This window comes from Lutjanus erythropterus, chromosome 10 (assembly GCF_056507025.1).
Source record: "Lutjanus erythropterus isolate fLutEry1 chromosome 10, fLutEry1.hap2, whole genome shotgun sequence".
Lineage (NCBI taxonomy): Eukaryota > Metazoa > Chordata > Actinopteri > Lutjaniformes > Lutjanidae > Lutjanus > Lutjanus erythropterus.
The window spans coordinates 40,137,636-40,150,622 of NC_139326.1; the positions used below are offsets into that span (position 1 = coordinate 40,137,636).

At 39.4% G+C, this 12,987-nt stretch overlaps 1 protein-coding gene across 1 annotated transcript in view; it reads left to right on the plus strand.

Moving 5' to 3' along the window:
* The window catches only part of adgrd2 (adhesion G protein-coupled receptor D2), a 68,754-nt gene extending 57,432 nt beyond the window's left edge, over positions 1-11,322 (plus strand). Inside the window, exons 23-25 of the mRNA XM_084729305.1 lie at positions 892-950; positions 1,115-1,145; positions 9,109-11,322. Of these exons, the coding sequence (XP_084585431.1) occupies positions 892-950; positions 1,115-1,145; positions 9,109-9,116 (98 nt within the window). The 3' untranslated portion in view covers positions 9,117-11,322. The remainder of the gene's footprint in view (positions 1-891; positions 951-1,114; positions 1,146-9,108) is intronic.
* Positions 11,323-12,987: the final 1,665 nt, after the last annotated feature.

Below are 12,987 nucleotides of genomic sequence, written 5' to 3' on the forward strand. Positions count from 1 at the left end.
TCAAAGGAAAAAATAATGTTTTGCCACAGCAAAGCGATCGATGACTGCAGGGGGAGGAGGGGGTCAGGGGAAGTTTCCATCACAGAGACAGAGGACAGAATAAGTGAGGATGTTTCAGTGGACGGAGACTTTATGAACCTGCATGTGAACATATACAGCCAATACACCTGACAGCTTTATGTGTCATTTTACAATAATATTGTGATTTGAAATGCAGTCAAACAGGATCATGTCAACATAATTATGAAGTGTAATTTATTTTTCAAACTCAAAAGGACTTCACAGTGATGAAATAAAAACTTTTGTTTAGATACCAGCAGACTGACTGTTACGACTGCTAAGGTCTGGACCTTGTATCTTCATTTTTGAAAGAAAATTGAAAATACAAGAAAATTGGTGATTGCCACAAGTTCTCTTAAATCCCTCATATGCACCACTTAAGAATAAATCTGTCTCAATGAATGAGACTCTCTTCTGCACCTTCACTGCACTTTGTGACTGAAATAAGTCAACGATGGGTGACAGGACATCAGATTGCAGATGATGCCGTTTCACCTCATGTCGTGTCTCGGTTTATCTCATCAGTGGCAATCCGTCCCGGAGACACAAGGACGTGACTAAATGACAATTCTTTAGAAACAAAAGTGCAAATAAAGGGGCTTTGCATATAGAACATAAAGAACCAACATGTTTTATACTGACTGAATTCTCCAAATGTTCTATTGTCATGTTCATATTGCTGCATTTTTGTTCCTCTGTGTATTTCATAAAGCTCTCTTTGTGTTGTGCTTTGTGTTGCTTGTACATTTTGGCCTTGCAAACAAATGTGTTGGTCCTGAAAGAGCAATGCAAACTTTAAATACAAACGGGTGTGTTGTTGTTGTCTTTCAGAGAGCTTCAGAAAGGAGAGCTTTGTGAGTTTCTCTTTAAAATCTGCATCAGGAAACCAAGTAAGTAACATACATGTATGAATTATCACTGCACTGTTGTGTATCACACTGTTTAAATCTGACTGGGTAATGCCTGTGTGTGTGTGTGTGTGTGTGTGTGTGTGTGTGTGTGTGTGTGTGTGTGTGTGTGTGTGTGTGTGTGTGTGTCCTCTCTAATGAAACAGGTGGTGCAGCTGACCGGGTTCAAACCATCAGGTACAACTCTGACATCACTTCATAATGTTCTTGAATCATTTGATTATCTACAGACTATATGTGACACTTCATAAAAATACCTACTCTCATAATGATTTAGTTGAACTTGAAGTATTCACTCAGCCTATGCTAAACAAATATTCAACAAACAAGTAGTAAAACATTTTATTATTCTTTGTTGCAAGAATAGTTCACCCCAAGATGAAAATTCAGTCATTATCTACTCACCTTCATGCTGACTGAAGGTCAGGTTTAGTTTTTTAGTCCACAAAACACTGCTGGAGTTTCACAGGAAAACAGTGCTGCAGAATCTCCCAAACAATAGAAGTGAATGGTGACCAGTTTTCAAATGTAAAAAAACAACAGAATTAAAACATAAAATGCCTCCATACTGCTAGTCTGGTGTAATCAAAGTCTCCTAAATCCCCAGTATGTCAAGCTGACTAAAAAAATATTATTTATACCATGTTTTTAGCTTGAATCTGTAGATCCTTAGCTTGGAGTCACATTCACATGCACACTGTCTGAACTGGGTGTGTATAGTGTGACAGTGTGCAAACAGCATGTTGGGACTTTAGGAGACTTAGGTTATGCCAGACAAGCAGTATTGACGTATTTAATAGTTTCTTTCCATTTGTTTTTTAATTTTGAAAACTGGTCACCATTCACTTCCCTTGTGTGGGAGATTCTGCAACACTTCCTGTGAAACTCCAGCAGTATTTTGCAAACTAACAAAATTTGGATGTAATCCCTAACATGATTAGTGACTGTTAAAAAAAAAAAATAAGAATAATAATTAAAGACACATTTCCCTGGCAACAGCACCCTATGTAACATGGAACTCCTCACCTCTTTGCACCAGAACAGTTCTTCTGGCAGCCTTTGACACATCCATATATGATTGTCTTGCACTGGAAATGCATTTCCAACAGCATTTAAGTCATCCATCACCATCATCGTCATCATCATCCAGAGGCCATCCAAATTCTGCGAATAAAAGAATTTCTGGCTTGGCGATGTGTGCATTCTTGTCAGTGATGGTTGCCAGAGCAGCCCCTTTCAGGTGCAGGAGAAATGCATTCTCTGTAGGGGATAGTACCTTAAGAGGGTTGGTCTGTTGTTCAGGAACTTGTATGCTCTCAGTTTGCCCAGATCAGAATCGTCAAAGTGACTGTTAATGGACTGCATTTGTATAACATTTTTATAGTCTAGACATCAAAGTGCTTTTACGCTACATGTCAACATTCAACCATTCACATTCAGGGTTCAGTATCTTGTCTTAACCCAAGGACACTTTGACATGTAGACTGGAGGAACTGGGTATTGAGCCACTGACTTTCTTATTAGTGAACAACCTGCTCTCCCCACTGATCAACCCTGTGGTCTAGAGTCACCCAGTGACCCATACAAACATGCAAAAATAAATTTATATGATTTCATGGGTGTGGGCACAGAGAACGTCACTGTTAAATTTGACCATGATGAAGGGTTTCTTGCAGCTGAAACTGATGACTTAAAGGGAAAAGTAGCCAGCAGATGATACCAAACTGTGGACAACACATCGTCAATGGCGGATACTGGCAAAAAGTCGGATAATTTTGGTGAGCTCAGAGACTGTGAGAATAACGTCATTAATGACTTTGCTGCTTGTACAATATTTTAGAGTTTTAGCTTTTCATAGCTGCTAGCAAGGCTCGTCGTCACTATGGAAACACATCAACAGCTGCAGGAGCTGTGCTAGTTGAAAACACGTGAGTGACAAGTGTGCACCAATCAGGCATAACATTATGAACACCTGCCTAATATTGTGTTGGACCCCTTTTGCTGCCAAAACAGCTCTGACCCATCAAGACATGGACTCCACTAGACCCCTGAAGGTGTGCTGTGGTATCTGACACCAAGATGTTAGCAGCAGATCCTTTAAGTCCTGTAAGTTGTGAGGTGGGGCCTCCATGGATCAGACTTGTCGTTGTCATTGTTGTGCTCCTCAAATCATTCCTGAACCAGTTTTGCTTTGTGTCACGGTGCATTATCCTTCTGAAAGAGGCCACAGCCATCAGGGAATACTGTTTCCATGAAAGAGTGTACATGGTCTGCAACAATGCTTAGGTAGGTGGTACATGTCAAAGTAACATCCACATGGATGGCAGGACCCAAGGTTTCCCAGCAGAATATTGCCCAAAACATCACACTGCCTCCGCCAGCTCTCCTTCTTCCCATAGTGCATCCTGGTGCCATGTGTTCCCCAGGTAAGCGAAGCACACATACCTGGCCATCCACGTGACGTAAAAGAAAACATGATTCATCACACACCTCCTTCTTCCATTGCTCCGTGGTCCAGTTCTGATGCTCACGTGTCCATTGTTGGTGCTTTCTGTGGTGCACAGGGGACAGCATGGACACCCTGACTGGTCTGCAGCTATGCAGCCCCATACACAACAAACTGTGATGCACTGTGTATTCTGACACCTTTCTATCAGAACCAGCATTAACTTCTTCAGTTTAAGCAACAGTAGCTTGTCTGTTGGATCAGACCACACAGGCCAACCTTCACTCCCCACGTGCATCAATGAGCCTTAGCCGCCCATGACCCTGTCACTGGTTCACCACTGTTCCTTCCTTGGACCACTTTTGATAGATACTGATACATGCAGTGGTCTGTGGTGGTGTCCATTTTTCCTGCTTCTAACACATCAACCTTGAGGACAAAATGTTCACTTTTTGCCTACTATATCCCACCCACTAACAGGCGCCATGATGAAGAGATAATCAGGGTTATTCACTTCACCTGTCAGTGCTCATAATGTTATGCCTGATCAGTGTATGTGTGTGCAGGTTGGGTCGCTGGGCTTATATTCACGGTTCCAGGTGGGTGCAGACCTGGAGACAATTGTGGGTAATTGGTCGGTTCTGGATCTCAGTTTTGCAGGTGTGGACAGGGCAAGGTTTGCAAAGCCAGACCATTAAGGACTCTGCTGTGATCAGCTGTGGTTATTTACACAGCCATGGTGAGGCTTTATGTCCGTTTGTGTCACCTGATATATTCAGGCTCATGCTGCTGTTGAACCCTGTTGTCTTCTTGCTAGTGACATGTGGGTAACTAGTGATATCTGTACCTCTCAGACTGTACGAAGGACACGGCATGATGCTGTGAAGGTCCCTGTGTCACAATCATTTCATGGATATTCAGGTATACCTATCTGGCTGTTCTCATCCACAGCTCTGGTAGGTCATAGAGGTGGGTTGCACCACTGTAGTGCAGGCACATGGTAATGGTGTTGGTGTCATTGGCATGTCTTCTTTCTGCACACCATAGAGGGTGTGAAGTATAATCCTAGTATCAGCCTCTTGCTGTGTGGATTCCAGAGCACGAACATTCAAAATGAACCCGTCTGTGAGCACCACGCTTTTCATTTCTTCTTTGAATCCACCACTCAGGTGGAGACGAGCTGTACTACTTGCTGAGATACAAGCTTTATTTTACTGTTTATTGTACTGTTTAGAGTTGTGTTAAGTTACCTTTGATAAAAAACTTTTAATGAACAAAAGAACAGGGAGACTTTTATTATGAAGAGTCTGTCAAAAACTACTTGTTTATCCACCATTTTATAGACACTTGACTTGTCTTTCAGTTACAAGACACCAATCAATTGGTGGGCAGCAACATCTCTGATTGTCTAATACCATGTCTACTGTTCATTAACAGGACTATAGGGGATGGATTTAGTAGTTTAGTAGTAGAACCACACCAGAGTTTGCTTGGAAGTAGTGCTGTGACGGTATGGATTTTTCCTTACCGCAGTCACAAAGTAACATATTATTGCAGGATGGCAGTATTATTGGACTTTATTGACACATACTGTCATTTGTGTGGTGTAGCTCCTTTCAGGAATAGGACAATGTCTGAGTGTGTGCAGTTTGGAAGTGAGGGAGAGTGAGCAGCAGGCGAATGAAGATACTGCTCACAGTGGAGCAGAGTCTTGAACATAACACTATGTTGTCAGTAAATGTGCAGTTCAGGTTACAGTGTGTCAGTTGATAAACGCTGCAGCTTCTCAGAACCAAGAAAAATCTTGTCTGTTGTCTCCCAACTGCTGAATCAGTGACACCCTGAAGTAAGCTTAGCAGGAAAGGCTAACGGTAAGCAGCTTTCAGAAGCTTTGCAATCCAGGCTTGACGTGCTACATCTTCTTGGAGACGCGGTAAAATAAATCCATGATAACTCCAACACTGAATGTCCTCCATAGTTTTTTTTAATCCATTTTTCTAATTCGAAAATAGTTGTTGTTGCTGTTCGCATGTTGTTAGCTGCCCATAGGCAATCCCAAGATGCCTTGGGTTGAGTCTGTCGACCAATCAGAGGTTGTGTTCCTGACTTGTGTGTGACAGTGCTGATCCATAGATGTATTAACAGATCAATGCAGTGATCTCAACATGAATTTCAAAATAAAATTTGCGGTGATGGCGGTAATGAGCTCCACCCCGTGGAAGGCATCACATGACCATGGTATTGCTGTAATACGGTTATTGTCACAGCCCTAATTTTCTGGGATTTTTTCCTTTTACAGCAACAGAGGAGAGATGATAGGAAATGAGGGCGAGAGAGTGATGCCGGATTTGAGCCGGTCACTTTGTGGTTCACAGTCAGCTGAGAACAGGTCTGTCCCTGCTTTTCAAGCTTTCAATCAAAGACACAGGGCTAAGGTTATCAGTATGACTTGGGATTAGTCAGAAAGGAATCAGCCGTCAAATTAAATCTCAATAATTCACATGCTTTGAGTACTCTGATGACTTTTCATTGAAGCCACTGATTTTCAAGTGTGGATCATGACCCCTGGGCCCGGGTCGTATGGTGGCTGCTCCATACTGTCGTAAGCGTCTGACCCCGTGGTGAATACAGACTGTACTGATAGAGCTCTGATGGCAAATAAACCTTCATTACATTTATTCACACTTTCTGAAATAACTTTGGTCAATGCCATCACCTATACATGTCAGAAAATGACAGGGTATTGTTGACGTCCCAGCATCCACCTGTGTCCTCTGTTCCTTCATGGTTCCATGTTAGGAATGTATTAAGCTCTACTTGATGTCTCTTTGTCTGGTTTTAAATTACAAGACATGGGGAATATTCTGAAGCAGCCTTGACAACAAAAAGATGTATTTGCATTTATTCTCAGTTAAATTCCTCATTTGAGTTGTCTGAATGAACTGACTCATATTTCTGTCAGTTTATATTAATATTGTTACTATTAGCAGAAGAGTTCTTGACCTGTGCTTTAGTGGAGGAATGATGGTCTGAATACTGAGTATTTATATGTTTGTAATCCTAGTTATATACATATATACATACACACACACACACACACACACACACACACACACACACACACATATGTATATATATATATATATATATATGTATATATAATTAGGAGTTTCTTATGGCACTAATTTGAACAGCTAAATGTAGCAGTTTACTTTTAGAAAGTATTGTATTTACCTCTTAGCAATAATGCAGCTTAATTATACATCCCATAGAAGCATAGCACAAATATGAGCCATTAAGATACAATCATTCATATATGAAACTGAATACTGACAATTTTAAAACCCTGAACTTGACTGCTTTTAAAAGTGCTAAATAAAATGTACAAGAGAATGAACAAAACATGTACCTTTTGAAGTAAACTGCTACATTAAGATGTTCCTGCTCATCAAGTTAGTGCCATAAGAAAATCCTAAAAAAAAAATAAAAAAAATAGAAAAATAAAAATACATGTATACTGCCTCTCAAATGTCTCCACCTTGTATTTAAAGCCATTTTTGACCCTTTGAGGCTGCTGTAGCTGATCAGTGTTGAGTGTTGAAGCCAGAGTAACAGACTTAGTTTAAGTCAGCAGCTCTTAGTTTGTTTCCACAGAGGGAATATATGACTGAAAGTATGACCACACGTGTCCTTTTATGTTTATCATATGAAGTGAAATATGACTGAAGTTTGTTTAGAAAATCTTACCATGATCACAATGCTAATTTCAGTCAGCATGTTAATGGTAATTCCCATTATGTGTTACTCCGGAGCGGATCGAAAACGTGACATTCATTCAAAGTTATCACGTGCTGTGTGTGCAGATGTTTCTACGTATTGGTAGTATTTCCTTCCTTTGATGAAATATCCACTTTGCAAGTATTGCAAGTTGCCCTGTTGTCTTCCTTTCTCGTGAAATGTAACCAAACTTTCGAGCGTTTGTGCCGCTTGGGCGCCATGTTTCCTGCTGGCTGCACTGGTGAATGATGTCATTCGCGCCCACTGGAATTGATAAGGGAATCGTTTGCAAAATTGGCAAATGATTCCAAGGAATTGAAACACTGGGAACCGGTTCTCAACAAGAACCGGTTTTTGATTCCCATCCCTAGTAAAAATCAAAATCCCCTCAAAATAAGGTTTTGTTCCAGTTATCAATAATGAGTGATTAATGTTATCATAGATCTTCTCTTTTTCTTTTAAGGGGCAACAAACGATGATCTTGTTTGATTTACTCTGTTTATATAATTCAGTTAAATTCACTTGTATGTATACAGCATGAAAACAGAAGTTATCTCTGGGTCTAAACAATGCTCTTTATTATATTATTTTTAGAGACCTAATACTTCCCACCAAGAGCGAGCACTAAGGCAACAGTGGTGAGGAAGAACTTTCTTTTAACAGGTAGAAACCTTGAGTGGAACCAGACTCAATGGGGGGCAGCCATCCTCCATGACTGGTTTGATAATTGAAGTTGGAGGGAGATGCAGGTTCTGGAATATTCCCCCCACTGTTTTCACCCACTTTGAATTTGAAAACACTGCACCATAGTTGCTAAGGTAATTGAACATGTTTGAACGAAGCTGACTTGGAGCTATGTAGTTAAACCAAAGATAGTCTGGCTAAACTAGCCAAACCAATGGTATTTCCCGCTTTCTTGGGGCAATGCATGATGGCATTCATAGCTGACCTCTGGCTTTTCTTCAGTGAACCTGAATTATTTTAATGCAGTTGCTCATCCACATGTTGAAAACTTGAACCCTTTAAGCTGCACACATACTGTATGATTTGAGCCTGTTTCTGACCCGATAATGCTACTACACGAGACCTTCATATCGTGCCGATTTTGGAGGCCACATAGTCACAAAGTATAACATCAAAATTAAAATAGAGGCACCAGTAATAAATTAAGACTGTTTCATAATCAGTTAAAAATCCCTTGTAGTAGCTTTAAATTGACTTTATTTGCAAATTTATTTTTTAGATTAAAAAAAAATTAAGTCGTTTCAAGGTCTTGCTTGATCTTGATAATAATATGATCTTAAAAAATTCATTACTTTTTTTTTTTCTTTTGGTATATCAAGCAGGAGATTTTTATCAGTATGAGGAAGATTCACAAAGAGGTGACCGGAGGAGAAAGAGCAAAGGGTTTTTTATTTTTCCTAGATTGTCTCCATTTACCTGCACAGTGCACAGCATTAGCACTGTGTGAAAACTGCCCCTGTGTCTTTTGTTGATTTGAATGTGCAGGCGGACACAACAGATGGTCCCATATTTCCAGAGGGTTAAGTCACTGTCAGTGGCTCTAAATTGCCTGGCAGTAGGGAGAAGGAAGTTTGTAATAGATTCATTAAATGTTTAGCCGTCTGTGAAGAACGCCTGATGGATGGTGTTTGAGTGCTGCTGGGTGTTCATTGTTGACCGGCGAGACAAAGGAGAAGTTCATTCCCTTAATCAGGAATGGACAGTGCTCTCTATTCATGCCGTCAGCCATTAACCACTCCAACACCTGCTCTCTCTCACTCTGGCTTTCACTTCCCTCCTTTCTTCTCTCCTCTTTTGTACACAAACACACTTGCACTCCTGTAATGCAAAAACATTAAACGTCAGATTGAGTTGGGAGTCGTAGCTAATGCCTCTCACTTTATTTCACCGCAGGTTGTTGAACTGCAAATGGAGTGGATCCTGATACTCAATTACAAGAAACACAGTGAAAGAAGGGCAGACTGGACACACTCACACACATCCCACCTGAAGAAGTGCATGGCCACTGTGCACACACACACACACGCACACACACACACACACATTCACTCTCTGCTGTTTGTGGAAGAAGTATGAAGGAAGGATTAAGAAGTGAGCTCCACCTTCTCTCACTCTGTCACTGTTGTGTTCTCAGATCAGATCAGTGTTCCCTACTCCTTTTTCAGTACAGCACATGTTCTAGCACATGTTCTTTACAGCCAACAATCTACTGGCCATATGTATCTGGCAGCCATGTTGGAGGTCCTCAGCTTTAGAACAGATAATGACTTTTTGATCATGGGATTCACAGTTTTAGCTTATGTCCACACATCATATCTAAGAAAGTTCAGCATAGTTTTATGGCAGTTTGTGAAATAGTTACAAAATTTAATCCATTAGATTTGTGTACATGGACACAAATTTTCTTCTTTTTTTTTTTTTTTTTTTTTTGCTCATGGCAGCATCACACTTGCACAATGACAGCATTCGTGACACACTTAATGGGTCTGTCTATAGTAGCCAAACTGTCTGTGCAATATGTAGTCTAGTAGTGAAGTTGTCTAGTGGCAGTAATTGTACAGTTTACCCACACAAACACTGCAGAAAAAGTTGGAGTCTCTGTATTTTGCTTATTCGGCTAATATGTGAAGTAATGGGAGAGTCTGTGGGATTCAACCAGAGCAGAGTGAGCTGATCTCTGCGCTGCCAAGATTACAAAATGTGACTCAAGTATGTTTTCAATGGGCACTAGCCACTATTTTATTATTTGTGTGATTATTTCACAAACTGTTATGATACTGTGCTGAAAAGTAGCATCTTTGTTGAAACAATATCCTATTTATCCCTTGTTTCCTGGTACCAGTGTGAGGAGATAAATTGACCCTGTCAAGGCACAAATAAGTGTATTAATGTTGGAAGCTAAAGCTAAAACCACAACAGCACACTGCAAACTTTAAAGGATGACTTCACCCAAATGAGAAGTGTCTTTACAAAGCAGATGTTTTTGGTTTTTTTTATTTTTTGTAATGGTCCTATAATCACAAAATATGTAAAACAGTTTGACAATGTCTTGGTTAGTCCACAGACCTTACTGTGAACAGTTTATTAGGAATCTGTACAATAAACTGAAGATACTTCATGAAAACTGTAGACAGTTGTTTCTCTGAATAATTCTGCATAATCAGGACATTGTATCTCAAGAGAGACGTGGCTGTTATTGTTCTCAGCACCTCCATTGTACAGGAATAAAGACAGAACTCACAACAGCAGGTTTCTGAACTACTGTTTGCATGGCTAGATTAATGTGGTTTTGCAATATTGGCGAACTAACCCTTAAATTTGTTAACTAGTGATATTTTTCTTTTTGCATTTTCTTAAAGGACCAGAGTGTAGGATTTAGTGGCATCTAGCTTGCATTGCAAACACCTCATCTCACTCTCCCCTTCCTCCCCATAGACATGAAACTCCTGGACCTGCTCCTCCTGTAGATAAGGGACTCATTCTAAGATAACAACAAACACAACAATTATTATTTTTAGATGGTTATTGGATATTATATTCCACTTCTGCCATGATCTGCCAATAAATCCTCATAAATCCACACCATGAACCTTTAAGATATTACTGACTGACAGCAACCATCAGGAAGAACTGTATTGTCTAACTCTCTTTACCAAAGACATTTAGACAAACATTCTCCTTCTCTACTGAACCTCCATTATGGTGCCTACTTGTTGTTGCAACAGTTGCCATCCCTTTGATTTCCATTATATAACATGCTTAGAATGATCAGCTCAGCCCATACGTGTGACTAATATTAACACTGGGCTTCATTCTCACTCTTTTTTCCTCATGTTTCATTTAAATTGCTCTGCTATTCAATATCAAGCTCACCAGAAAGAACAAACATCTATGGCCCTAACATGGTAACCTGTAGGTAACATTTTATATTATGGTGCCTGTAATAAGTGTAAGTTAATAGGTAATAAGGCCCTTATAAGATGCTTGCTAACATGAATAGTCATTAACATGACTACACTTGTGTTAATTATAACATAATGAACATGTATATTGTTAGATTATGACAATAAGGCTACAATCCATACCCTCTTACTCTCCTGCCTGTCCTCTCTCTCTGCAGGTGTCACTGTCCAATAAAAGCCAAAAGCCTGAAAATAATAATTAGAAAGGTACATTATAAGGGATTACATAACCATAATAAACTTTGTTCACACTATACCCCCAAAATGCTAAATTAATTGTTAATAAGTGCATAAAAAAGAATTAATGAACCTTAATATGCTTTGTTTTCAGTTTAGATACAGTACTCCCAAAATGCATTAACTGTTAATAAGTGTATAATGAAGGATTAATTAACATTAATAAGCACTGTCTGCACTTAAGATCTTGTACCCCCAAAATGCATTAGTCAACTGTTAATAAGTGTATGATAAAAGATAAATTAACCTTAATATGCACTGTCCACACTCAAAAATGCATAAGATAACTGTTAATAAAATATTACTTAACCTTAAAAAACATTGTTAACATGTTTCTTATAAGTGCCTTCAAATGTCTCATTATCTGACAATAAACATGTTTATTATAACATCATTAACACTTCTATAATCTTATCAACATACATTAATGTTAATTAGCATCTTACAAGGTCCTTATTACCTCTTAACTAACTTTTTTTTTGTAAGCACCTTAATATAAAGTGTTCATATTTTGTGGTTCATGACATTATACATTACCAAACATGTTCAGCATGGACCACCAAGTTTATTAATACTTGCTGTTGTAAATAGATTATTACTTAAAACATTAATTTAGACTGGAGCGTTACAGCTCAACAGACGTGGAGCTGTCAAACACCAGCAGACAGCAGGATGATGTTGTTAGAGTTATTCTGAAGACTTGACAAACAGGAGGCACATGTTCTGTCGCCTTCTGTTCACTGACTAATGACTCTAATCGCTCTTAAAACTATCTACTATCAAACTGCTGTTGGCTTCAGACACTGCAGAGTTGTTTTATTTTTCCTTTGTTCTGTAAACAGCAGCCATTTTAACTCTCCCCTGTCTTTCCTACAGCTCAAACTGTTGCAACATGCTGAATGTCTGTAGACACACCACAGCTACAGGCTTGTAAATACCCTGAGCTGTAAGGAATCATTGTTGCTGCTGCAAATATTCACAGATCTTGATGTTAGCATCTGTCCTCCAAAGGTTTGCTACAGTCTGAAACTGTTCTCTCTGCTGTGTCGTCAGACATCATGTTGTATTGTTCAACATGTTCTACATTTAGACATTTTTGTAGATGGATCAATTTCCCTCTGAAGGCTTTTGTTCCACCATGAAATCCTTAAAGTTCAGAGGTACTTATCCATAGTCAGTGTAATACCTTCAGTAGATGGCGGTCGTACTGGCCCCAGTTTGGATTAGCAGCAGGAGTACTGATGTAGGAAGCTAAGTAATGTACTGCTGTGGACAGGATCAGCAGCAAAACGTATTTTAAATCTAAAAAATCAGTATCAGTTTAAGTGTACACTATATTTAGAACATTCACCACTTTATCTTGATGTAAGACAACCATTCCCAGTGAGAAACTACTGTTATTTAAGCCAAATATCACACTCTCCAAACCAACCAAACTCCTTTGGCAAAAACAGTAATATTAACTTGTACAACACAGGATTTGATTTGTCTACCGCTGCCTCAATCTGTTAGTTTGTTTGTGCCATTGTGTGACTTTGGTGTTTTAAAAGGACCATTCAGATTCATCAAAGTC